Genomic DNA, 12,359 nt, shown 5'->3' with positions numbered 1-12,359 from the left:
CTGTCCCTAGTTGGCTGGTACCTTGCCCTGGGCTCATCAGGCCAGGTAGACAGTGGCCCTGCGTGTGAGCACCCCATAGTGGTAGGGGTGTGGGCTCTGGATTGGTTTGTTTGCATGTGAAAGGCACATCCACAGGTGAGTCCTTCACTATGGCTAGGAACTGGCTATCCCTGGAAGGAACAGTCCCTCTAGGGTCAGTAACTGCACCCCTTCAACTCCAGTCAAAGCCTCAGAAATACAGAAAATAAAAAAGTATGATTAATACAATGCAGATGATACAATTGCCTTTAGTGTGCAGATGCTTGGGTTGGTCAATATGCTCCAAAGTGCAACAAAGAAATGTCCTTGACTTGCCTTCTGTGAGCCTGACCAGTTGTGCAAATGCAAAGTGTTGCATGGTTATTGAGGCTAGGACATATAAACTCAAAGTTTCTGTTCAGTCTCAGTATACACTAAATTTTTCAGAAATTCAACCACTGTGTAAACCAGTGGAAGATTATTGTCTAAAGCAGAAATTGTTCATTATTTTGGAAAACCATGTTATCAATAGTGATGTCACTCACTGCTTTTGAGTTTGCAATGCAGTATGACTGTATCAATCTTCATTCTGCCCCATTTTACCCAAATAACATGACAAAGTATGTGAAGATTGCTTTTAACAAACTTAAAACCAGATATATTTAAATTAGTAGAAATTCAGAAAATGCACTAAATTGTATTAATAAGGGTTAGTAACTATGTTATATTGTCATTATATATATACACACACACACACATTATATATATGTATTTTAAAACTGTATAGAAAAATAAGACCATCTGGTAAAAATTACACATTGAAATGATTAACATGAGGCTCCCTATTCGTTTTCAATCTTATTTTGATGCTGTTCCCTTGGCTTCTCTATAAAACCCTCTTACATTATTCATATTATTTCTTTGTCCAATCAGTCCTCTATTTCCTGTCACTACTAAAGAATAGATCTCCAAAGTCTTTAAAAGACTGGAGGCTGAATGGAGAGACTGAAATGAGATAGAATCATAAGACAGGAAATGGATCTTCTGTTATGTTTTGTCCTTACCTGCCCCATGTGTTAACATAGGGAACTTTCCTTATTACTTTTAAGTAAGACCCAGGTCATTTACAAAAATATCATTATTTTATTCACCTCATTAGTGTATAATATTTCTTCCCACATTTTTCCTACTTCAGTTGAAGTTATTTTCATCTTTAAATCACATACCAATAAATCTGATCTAGTACTACTTAACATTAGCTTTACTGCTAGTGTCTACATTTCTCTTTACTTGTGCATTTTCTTTCCTTTTAGTACCAAATGGCTTCCAACCATTTTTCTTCTTTTAAATCCAAACATATTCCAAATAAGTGTAAGCAGCTGAATATCTCATTCTGTGTTCTAATGAATTCTTGCCTGAGCACTGATAATTTACATGTTATCTTATTATAAATTACTTTCTATTTCTCTTTTATACTAAAATTTTAAAATTACATTAATTTTAAGACTCATACACAGGTAGTTTTCATTATCTATAAGTTTCATTTCAAGAGAGTAAAGGAGGTAATATAAAATATTTGTCTTAAAAAGAAGGTATTGGGTCTGAGAGCTCCTAGAAATTATAACCCTCTTTATGGATCTGAAAGACCATCAATAGTGTCTGGCAATTTTATTCCTTGTTATTATCGGCAGACTTTGTCAAAGTGGAAAATAAATACTTTGTGCAATTTGGGAATATGCAAATTGCCAACTCTTATTTTTAGCTTTCGAAATAAAAGAGTCTGAATTTTGTGATAAATTCAAAAATCTTTATTGACATATTTATTCAGCTCTACGCCTTAGTATTTTTAAATATGTGTTATAAATATGTTCGAGCTTTGATTTTTTTAAAATTCTGTAATAGACTGATCTTTTTTCCTAACTAGCTGGTAGGTAAAATTAGTGTTACAATCACAAAGAGAAAATATAAAACCCACCACTCTAAATTCACTAAACAAAATGTTGAAATGAGTGTCTGCCATTCAGAGGTGGATCGAGGTCCTCCTGCATTTGCTTCCCTTTGCAGGGTGTAGGATCCAGTGTAGCTGGGAATCGTAACTCATTAGAGGTCACAGAACACTTTGTATGGCCTGATGAAAACATGGAGACATTCCCTAGAAAAGGTACATCCGAGTGAACTTAAGGGAGACTTGCGAAGTAAAATCAGATCTTTTTCTCCAGTTGGATGTGGTAGGGTAAGAGCTGGTTCTGAAGTAGCTCAAGTTTAACATATTGGGTAGATGTTAATTATGAGCCATATTGTGAGACTGCAAGATTGTGGCGTGAATATATGAAGATGGTGGATTGTTGGTTTAACCTTAACCTAATGGGAGGGCAGGGAATTAGGAGTCTGAGAAAATGGAAGGACAGGAGGAGCTGAAAGAGGGAATAGAAGATGATGGTTTCCCCAGTCGAATATACGTGAGTTCCAAATGTGGCATGGTTCAGATGGCCAAGGTACTTCCAAAAGATTACCAAATCCAGTATTTGAATCTCCTGGCCCCCTGATAAAAACGATTTTTTAAAATTTCTTCTGAGCCTCAAGTTAACCTCACTGAACTTTTAGAAAGAATTTCTTCTTAAAAGGCACCAGCTTAGCCGAACATCCCCTGACCCACAGGATAGGGAATGACTCAATACTGTCCCAATGGTGGGGACATTCTCACCATCACTCAGCTTTTCTGAGTTCAATTACCTTCTTCCATGAGTGTACCCCCAATTCCCTTTTCTTCCCTTCAAATATGACCTAGACAGTGAACCCTCTGCACAACAGATATCCACCTCAAGGCTCAGTCTCTTTTAAAACTTTTCGATTTAGAATTCCACAGTGGGATTCAGAGCGAAAGTCTCAGCTGAATACAATGTTCCTTTGCTTTATTATAATGTAGAAAAATACTACCCCTAGGAGCCTCTTGCCTTAGATGCTGATGGTTGAGGGAGAAATCAGATCATTCTGGGTCCCAGGACACATTTTATCTTCATCTCAACATTGCAGAGAGTAGACTTTTTTTGCTGGTCTTTTGTATTTTAAATTGACATCACAGATGTATTTTGTAACATTACTTTCTTATGTTATTTTTGCTTCTTCTCAATAGTCAATTGCTTCTCATCCAATTTCCTAACCCTTGGCCTTCTCAACTCATTTTTTTTTTATCTCTTATTTCCTAGAATCTTATTTCTTAAGTTTTATTTTCTTAAATTATATTCAAAGTACCAAGACGATGCAGTCTAAGTTTTTCCTAAATAAATCAGGTTTCCAATTTATGTTCTCTCTCTACCTCTTGAGGGCCATATATTCCTACTTTTGTGCAAAATGATCTTTTCAGTGACCCATATTATTTTTATGTTTACCCATCCCTAAATGATTCATGAGCTCTCCAAGTCTGGAATGTGCTTTCACAAACAGAATGAACAGCGTTTGTTTTCCTTCTATCCCTCCATTTTCATTTGTATAAGATTAGAATTTTTTTTTTTACATTTTTAATTTTAATTTAGTTAGATGCTATTTGCTTTGAAAAGCATAGAACCAGAGTTGCATGTAATTTCAGCAAGAAAATACACCACCATTAAAGTGTTATCTCTAAAAATTAAATAAATAATTTTAAAGTGTTATTTCTGCTCTTTTGGACCTGAACCAAAAAGATAAAGTATGCATGCCTCTTTTCCTCCCAAAACAGCTAGGAAAACCCATTACCATCAGTGGCTTTTTTTTTTTTTTTTTTTTTTTTTTTTTTTTTTTTTGGCCATTGATATACTTGTCCTCCAGACCTCTGGGGCATGCCTGCCATACCAGGAAAAAGTGCGCCACATTTGGGAAACCCCATATCCGTGACAACACTGAAAGCCCTGTGGTTGGACATGGCCCCTCACTCCCAGCCCACACTGTCTAGCTGCCTTTAGGCTCTGCCTGCTTCTCCCCAGGTCCTGCCACCTGCCGAACTGCCGCTGGCTGAGCGCTTGGCCCCTAGACCCCCACTAGGAGTGACTTTCTGCCCAAGGCACTCTGAGCACCCTGACCCCCACCCCACCTGACCTCTTTGCTGTCTGGAAGGCTGCAGCACCACAGGCCCCCAGGCTCTCTTGCCCTCACCCCTCATGCGTGTTGGGAAACACTCTACCTACGAAACCAGGATATTTTCTGTGCAGACTGAAATCCACTTGGGAGCTGATTGGTGGGCCTGGTGAGTTTTCATGCTCATTTCATCCTGGCTAACCCCTCACGTGGCCTTTCACCTTCCACTCAGGAAACAAAAGCATCACATTTTTTCTCAAAAATGTACAGCTCCTTTTAAAATATATCCTAAGACTTCCTTTTCTGGATCTTCCTTAAAGAATAAATGATTATTCTAATATTTGTGCATATTAATTCAAACTGTTTTTAAAATTTATTTTGTTATCTTTTAAAGTGCAAAATTCTTACCAGGAATCAAGTTGCTCAAGTACCATCCACACAAAAAATAAAGGCTTGAATCAAACAGAATCATCCAGCAAACCCAGCCAAATGTCATGCCCCCTTGTTCTGGAGCCTGGTACATATTATTCCACTGAATCCCTAGCAGGAAGAAAAAGGTCAGAGTTAGAACTGCACAAGCTCTTTTACAGTAGATTTTGTCACAATGAGTTCATTATTTCTGGAAGCTCAAGTAAAGTTGAATAGAACTAAAACCAAAAGAAAGTCAATACCACTGGCCATAACTCTTCAAATGAAATGTTAGCTTGTGCAATCTTACACCTATTTCAATGATACTAGGTGGGATGATCATTAACTACATTTTAATATCTAATACTTTAAAAAGTCTTAAAGGTCACCTTACTCATATCTAGTTTTATTTACTGAGTAGAAAGGACTTTGTATTTAAGGAAAATAAGCATTCAAAAAAAAATTTTTTTAATCTCCTTGAGAACCCAAATTCTAAACTGTGTAAGTCTCTGTGCTCTTGGAAAATACATAAATAAGATATATAAGAACTAGGGTGGGAAAGAATTATTATTTTCTTATAATATGTTTGTGATTTATTTCTGGATTAACATATAAGTTAAGAAAAATATTCCCCTTTCTAAATTTCCCTATGGTACCAGGCTACAGTTCAATAAAATATATTTTTTAATCATTGTGTGCTTGGAATTTAGACCAAAACATTCAAGTGGTCTAACAGTGACCATTTTTTGTTTCTATCATCTTAATTCAATTTATTCTAAAGATTAGTTAGAAGAAATTATTCAGGATTACTCATCTGTAAAAGAACATTTTAATATATCTTACTGAAAAACTCTAAGAACTCAAAGACCAGTACAAATTAACTGGCTAATGCAACAATAGCTAGAGTCAAATTTTACTTATAGCATGTGTTTTACCTCTGTTTACAAAAACACCCCCTCCCCCCGCAAAACCACACTAATATCTATGAAATACATGTACGTTCTGGTTTAGAATTTTGGTTGTCAAATTCTCAATATAAGCAAAAAATGCTGCCAACAGATTTTTAGAAAATCATTTTAGGCTGCATTGGTATGAGATAATTGCACTCTATTTTATACTGGTTAGATTTATTTCTGGAACCTGATCTTCAGGAATGATCTAGTAAATCTAAGAGTAAAGATGAGAGCCAACAAATATGTGGATGGTTGTCATGTAAAAGGAATAATCAGAAAGGAGAAACTAGAAAACACGGATAGAGGATCTAGGAAGACAGATCCCAGGTCAACAATCATCTAACACAGTGGTACTATCCTTTTTGGTACCAGGGACCAGTTTTGTGGAAGACAATTTTTCCACAGACTGGGGGATAGAGGACGGTTCCAGGATGATTCAAGTGCATTACATTTATTGTACATTTTTTTCTATTATTATTACACTGCAATATATAATAAAATAATTACACAATTCACCATAATGTAGAACCAGTGGGAGCCCTGAGCTTGTTTTCCTGCAACTAGACGGTCCCATCTGGGGGTGATGCGAGACAGTGACAGATCATCAGGCATTAAATTCTCATAAGGAACATGCAAGCTATTGCATGTTTGTGAACCTTTGTGACACATACACCTATGTGAACCTTTGCATGCACAGTTCACATAACGTTCAGGCTCCTGTGAGAATCTAATGCCCCCACTGACCTGACAGGAGGTGGAGCTCAGGCAATAACGTGAGCAATGGAGAGTGCCTGTAAATACAGACGAAGCTTCTCTCCCTTGGCTGCTGCTCACCTCCTGCTGTAAGGCTCAGTTCCCAACAGGCCATGGACTGCTCCATGGCCCAAGGGTTGGGGACCCCTGATCTAACAGATGGACACATTTGCATACCCTACTCTTGGAAGGTTCAGAAGGTCACTCACCTGACCCGACGTCAGGGGTGGTATAAGGAAGACTCGAGCATTGGCTGAGTGGTTGACCTGGATAGTGTCTGAGGCAAGGGATGCCATGATTATTCTTGAATGTTCTCAAAACTGGGGCTACCAGACAGTGGGAGGTGTATACAACACTGAAACCAGATATCCAAATCTCATTCTGAATGCTGTACTTGATAATGAAGACTTCCTACTGGATCACTTGCAATATAACTATTAATTTCCAAAAAGGTGATTCACTGAGAGTTACTTTTTACACATGCACGCTCTTACCTGTCTCTTGTCCTTCCAGGAATGTAATAAAAAATACTCCTTGTCCAAAGGCAGTTGTGGAGAGAAGGCACTGCCCACAGATTGATGGAATGAAAAGAAAAACTGCACGTTAGTGTTTGATTGGGACCACAGAAAATCCACAACAATTAACTCAAAGAGAGAAGTCGTAACAACTTTTCATTCTGATGATGCCCAACCATCGGTTCAGGCAGTCATTTAAATATTTTAATCTGAAAAACTTAGTAGAATGTCAGTCCACTCTGAAAAGCGTGATAACAAGCTAGTTTTTAACATTAAAAGGAATTATTTCTCTTTACTGAGATGCTTGAAGTGTCATAAATCCAATGCATCATACACAGAAATGTGTAACACAAAACAGTGAAAAATGGAATAGAGCAATTTACTATTTTTTATTATTAAGTGAATGCCCTGGAGCACATTGCAGGCTGTCTGATGGAATACATACACTATTCTACACTAGAAAGAAGGCGTATTGAAGAAAAATGTTATTTTATCTCAGTGGAGAGGTCTTATGTTAGAAAGAAACCCCATTGAAAAAAATATCTTACATTAAAAAATATAATGTACCAGAGTTAGATATTTTTTATTTGCTAAAAAGCATTTGAATATATAAAAAGAAAATCAAATTTTATATGCATAGAACCCACAAATATAAGAACCGAGGTAAAATTAAAAACACCACCATTTGAAAATTAGGTCAGATCATGGATGACTCCTTTTCTATGTACAAGGAGTATATGGGGAGGGACCGTGAATGGTCCCACTTGTGTTAATTATTCTGAAAACATCTACTTAACACTAACAAGAAATTATTGGTTATGAATTTTTACAAATGTGACATAAGCCAATCAACACCGATGAACACATATCAATAGATAAAACACTGATGGAATATAACCACTTTTTCATTCTGCATGTGTATCTATGTTGTGTGTACATGGCTAGTAGAAACCAGAGAGCTTTGAATCATTTATTGAAGTTGAAGAAACATCAGTTGGCTTTCATATAAATATTTTACTCTAGGCCCTGAATGAGCAGAGAAGGTGTTCTGCTCCCAATAAGTGAGTGAAGCACTGGGGCTTTCATGAATCCTGTGCTGGACAAAAGGACTTTTAAGGGCCTTTAAATACCCCTGAGCAGCCCTGTGATCTAGGTCTCCTTGACATCTCCCCAAAGTCTCTGTTAAGACTGTCATATCTCTCAACAGACTGCAATTTTAGGAAGTCACTTGACCTGCTGGAGAGAATAGTCTTGAGCACAGTGCAAGTGTTTACAGTGATGCCACTGGCTCTCTGAAGAGATCATTTTAATAGGGATGGTTCACCCTCGCTTTGATTGAGTTCCTACTATGTTTCAGGCACTATGCTTGCCAGGAATTGTCATAAAATAATGAATATGTTTTTTACGTTCTACGTATTTGATGTCACAGACCTGAAAGTGTTATCATACTTTTTTAGGAAGTACATTTTAAATGGATGAGTGACTCTGACATTACTAACGGAGAGATTTTTCTACTCAATGTGATGTAATTCATAATGCTCCAAGAAAAAATGCTGATTTTTTACTTCTAAAATATCTTTAGAAATCTATCATTTTCCATGCATGAAAGAAAGAAAAAACAAAGTTATATGTTTCCTTAAGAATGCTACTTATTTTCCAGAGTCTGCAGAAAATCTCTGTTACATAAAAACTGGACATTCTTAATGGGCTGCTGTCCAGCAAAAACACTGCAGTTTCAATGGTTTACATTTGTGGGTAAGATTTTAAAAAGCAGATATCAGAAAACCCATGTAGATATGAATATGACAAATTGAAAAGGTGAGGGTGGTTGGTTTTGTTTTGTTAGATATATTGCAGTTTTGTTTTATTTTGTATTTTTACAAAACAACTTACTTACCAGAAATGTCTGAATGACAAAATTTAATTGGTTATGTAGAACCAATAGAACTATGTAGGGCAGAAAGCTGATCATGTACACCAGGCTGGTGCAAAGGGCCGCTGTATTAGCTTGGTTGAAAAATGCACTCAAGAGGTAGCTCAGCATGACGACTGACATCCCAAAATCCAAAAGAAAGAGGAAAATAATAAAGGCATTGCTGTGTGCAAAGATGCCACTTGTTTTCAGAATGACGGCCAGAGCAGCACTGCTTATGGTCAACACAGCCATGTTCTCCAGGAACCAGGCCAGGAAATGGGTCATTGGATGCACTCCCATCATCCGCAGATACTATCAAAAAGAGAAAAAACCCAAGGTTACGACAGAATGCATACTTGAGGAAGAACAAATCAGATAGTAGGAGAAAGAAGATGGACCAGTGGAAAGGTAAATCTGCTTGCTTGCAAATACCGCCCTTTGAAGGGCCCTGGGAAGGACATTGCCTCCTCAAGCTTGGTATTTGATTTTCATGAGCACTTGTATCCTGGAACTTAAAATTAAGTTAAATTTTTAAAACAGAGCCATTTATGACAAACCCATAGCCAATATCATACTGAACGGACAAAAGCTGGAAGCATTCCCCTTAAAAACTGGCACAGGACAAGGATGCCCTCTCTCGTCACTCCTATTCAACATTGTATTGGAAGTTCTGTCCAGGCCAAACAGGTAAGAGAAAGAAATAAAGCATATTCAAATAGGAAGAGAGGAAGTCAAACTGTCTCTGTTTGCAGATGACATGATCCTATATCTAGAAAACCCCATTATCTCAGCCCAAAAGCTACCTAAGCTAATAAGCAACTTCAGCAAAGTCTCAGGATACAAAATCAATGTTCAAAAATCACAAGCTTTCCTATACACCAACAGGAAACAAGCAGACAGCCAAATCATAAATGAACTCCCATTCACAATTGCCACAAAGAGAATAAAATGTCTAGGAATACAGCTAACAAGGGAAGCGAAGGACCTCTACAAGGAGAACTATAAACCACTGCTCAAGGAAATAAGAGAGGACACAAACAAATAGAAAAACATTCCGTGCTCATGGATAGGAAGAATCACTATCATTAAAATGGTCATATACTGCTCTAAGTAATTTAGAGATTCAATGCTATTCCCATTAAACTACCATTGGCATTCCTCACAGAATTAGATAAATCTACTTTAAAATTCATATGGAACCAAAATTTAAAAAAAGAGCCTGTATGGTCAAGACAACCCTAAGACAAAAAAACAATTCTGGAAGCATCACACTACCTGACTTTGACCTATACTACAAAGCTACAGTAACCAAAACATCATGGTACTGGAATAAAAGCAGACACATAAACCAATGGAACAGAATACAGATCTCAGAAATAAGACCACACATCTATGACCATCTGATCTTTGACAAACCTGACAAAAATAAACAATGGGGAAAGGGTTCCCTATTTAATAAATGGTACTGAGAAAACTGGTAGCCATATGCAGAAAATTGAAACTGGACCCCTTCCTTACACCTTATACAAAACTTGACTCAAGATGGAGTAAAGACTTAAATGTATTTTTTGTTTCAATTTCATTTAGCTATTTTCTCATCTTTGTTATTTCTTTTCTTCTGCTAGGTTTGGGTTTCCATTGTTCTTGTTTCTCCAGTTCCATGAGGTGTGACCCTAGGTTGTCTATTTTTGCTCTTTCAGACTTTTTGATGTAGGCATTTAATATTGTGAGCTTTCCTCTTAGCATCACTTTTGCCATATCCCAAAGGTTTTGATAGGTTGTATCACTATTATCATTCAGTTCAGTTAATTTCCATCTTTATTTCATTCTTGACCCAATGATCATTCAGGAGCATGTTATTTAATTTCCATGTATTTGCATGGTTTTGAGGGTTCCTTTTGTAGTTTATTTCCAATTTTATTCTACTATGGTCTGAGCTATATATGACAAACCCACAGCCAATGTTGTATTGAACAAGGAAAAGTTGAAAGCATTTCCTCTGAGAACTGGAACAAGATAAGGATGCCCACTTTCACCACTACTATTCAACATAGTACTGGAAGTCCTAGTCAGAGCAATCAGACAAGATAAAGAAATGAAGGGCATCCAAATCAGTAGAGAGGAAGTCAAACTGTTGATGTTCGTTGATGATAATATCATATACCTAGAAAACCCTAAAGACTCATCCAAAAATCTCCTAGAACTGACAAGTAAATTCAGCAAAGTTTCAGGATACAAAATTCACGTACACAAATTAGTAGCTCTGCTATACACCAACAGTGACCAAGCCGAGAATCAAATCAAGAACTCGACCCCTTTCACAATAGCTACAAGAAATAAAATAAAATACTTAGGAATATACCTAAACAAGGAGGTGAACCACCTCTACAAGGAAAACTACAAAATACTGTTAAAAGAAATCATAGACGACACAAACAAAGGAAACACATGCCGTGCTCATGGATGGGTAGAACGAATATCATGAAAATGACCATATTGCCAAAAGCAATCTGCAGTCCAATGCAATTCCCATCAAAATACCACCATTACTCCTCACAGAACTAGAAAAAACAATCCTGACATTCATATGGAACCAAAAAAATAACCCACACAGTCAAAGCAAGACTAAGCAAAAAGAACAAATCTGGAGGCATCACATTACCCGACTTTAAACTATACTATAAGGACATAGTCACCAAAATAGCATGGTACTGGTATAAAAATAGGCACATAGACCAATGGAACAGAATAGAGAACCCAGAAATAAACCCAAATGCTTATAGCCAACTGATCTTCAACAAAGCAAACAAAAACATAAAGTGGGGAAAGGACATCCTATTCAATAAATGATGTTGGGATAATTGGCAACCCACAAGTAGAAGAATGAAACTGGATCCTCATCTTTCACCTTATACAAAAATCAACTCAAGGTGGATAAAAGACTTAAATCTAAGCCCTGAAACCATAAAGAGTCTAGAAAAATAACATCAGAAAAACCCTACTAGACATTGGCTTAGGCAAATATTTCATGACCAAGAACCCAAAAGCAAATGCAATGAAAACAAAGATAAATAAATGGGACTTAATTAAACTAAATGGCTTCTGCACAGCAAAAGAAATAATCAGCAGAGTAAATAGACAACCCACAGAGCGGGAGAAAATCTTCACAATCTATATATCCAACAAAGGACTAATATCCAGAATCTACAAAGAACTGCAAGAAAAAAACAAACAGTCTCATCAAAAAGTGGGCTAAGGACATGAATAGACAGTTCTCAAAAGAAGATAGATACATGCCAACAAACATATGGAAAAATACTCACCATCACTAATTATCAGGGAAATGCAAATCAAAACCACAGTGTAATATCACTCTACTCCTGCAAGAATGACTATAATTAAAAAAATCAAAAAATAATCGATGTTCACATGGATGCGGTAAAAAAGGAATACTTTTACACTGTTCATGGGAATGTAAACTAGTACAACCATTATGGAAAACAGTGTAGAGATTCCTTAAAGAACTCAAAGTAGATCTACCATTTGAACCAGCAATCCCACTCCTGGGTATCCACCCAGAGGAAAAGAAGTCATTATATGAAAAAGGTAGTTGCACACATATGTTTATAGCAGCACAATTCACAATTACAAAAATAGGGGACCAACCCAGTGCCCATCAATCAATGAGTTAACAAAGAAAAAGTATACACACACACACACACACACACACACACACACACTCACCAT

The 12,359-nt window shown here is 36.8% G+C and overlaps 1 protein-coding gene across 1 annotated transcript in view; it reads right to left on the bottom strand.

Annotated features, from left to right (window-relative positions):
* ABCA13 (ATP binding cassette subfamily A member 13) overlaps positions 1 to 12,359 on the bottom strand; it is a 520,700-nt gene that overhangs the window by 292,672 nt on the left and 215,669 nt on the right. The window contains exons 33-35 of the mRNA XM_010374424.2: positions 8,595 to 8,924; positions 6,677 to 6,746; positions 4,477 to 4,608 (exon numbers count right to left, since the gene is read on the bottom strand). Coding sequence (XP_010372726.2) covers positions 4,477 to 4,608; positions 6,677 to 6,746; positions 8,595 to 8,924 — 532 coding nt within the window. The remainder of the gene's footprint in view (positions 1 to 4,476; positions 4,609 to 6,676; positions 6,747 to 8,594; positions 8,925 to 12,359) is intronic.

The sequence above is a fragment of the Rhinopithecus roxellana genome, chromosome 6 (genome assembly GCF_007565055.1).
Source record: "Rhinopithecus roxellana isolate Shanxi Qingling chromosome 6, ASM756505v1, whole genome shotgun sequence".
Taxonomy (NCBI): domain Eukaryota; kingdom Metazoa; phylum Chordata; class Mammalia; order Primates; family Cercopithecidae; genus Rhinopithecus; species Rhinopithecus roxellana.
This window is presented reverse-complemented; position numbering and strand designations above follow the sequence as displayed.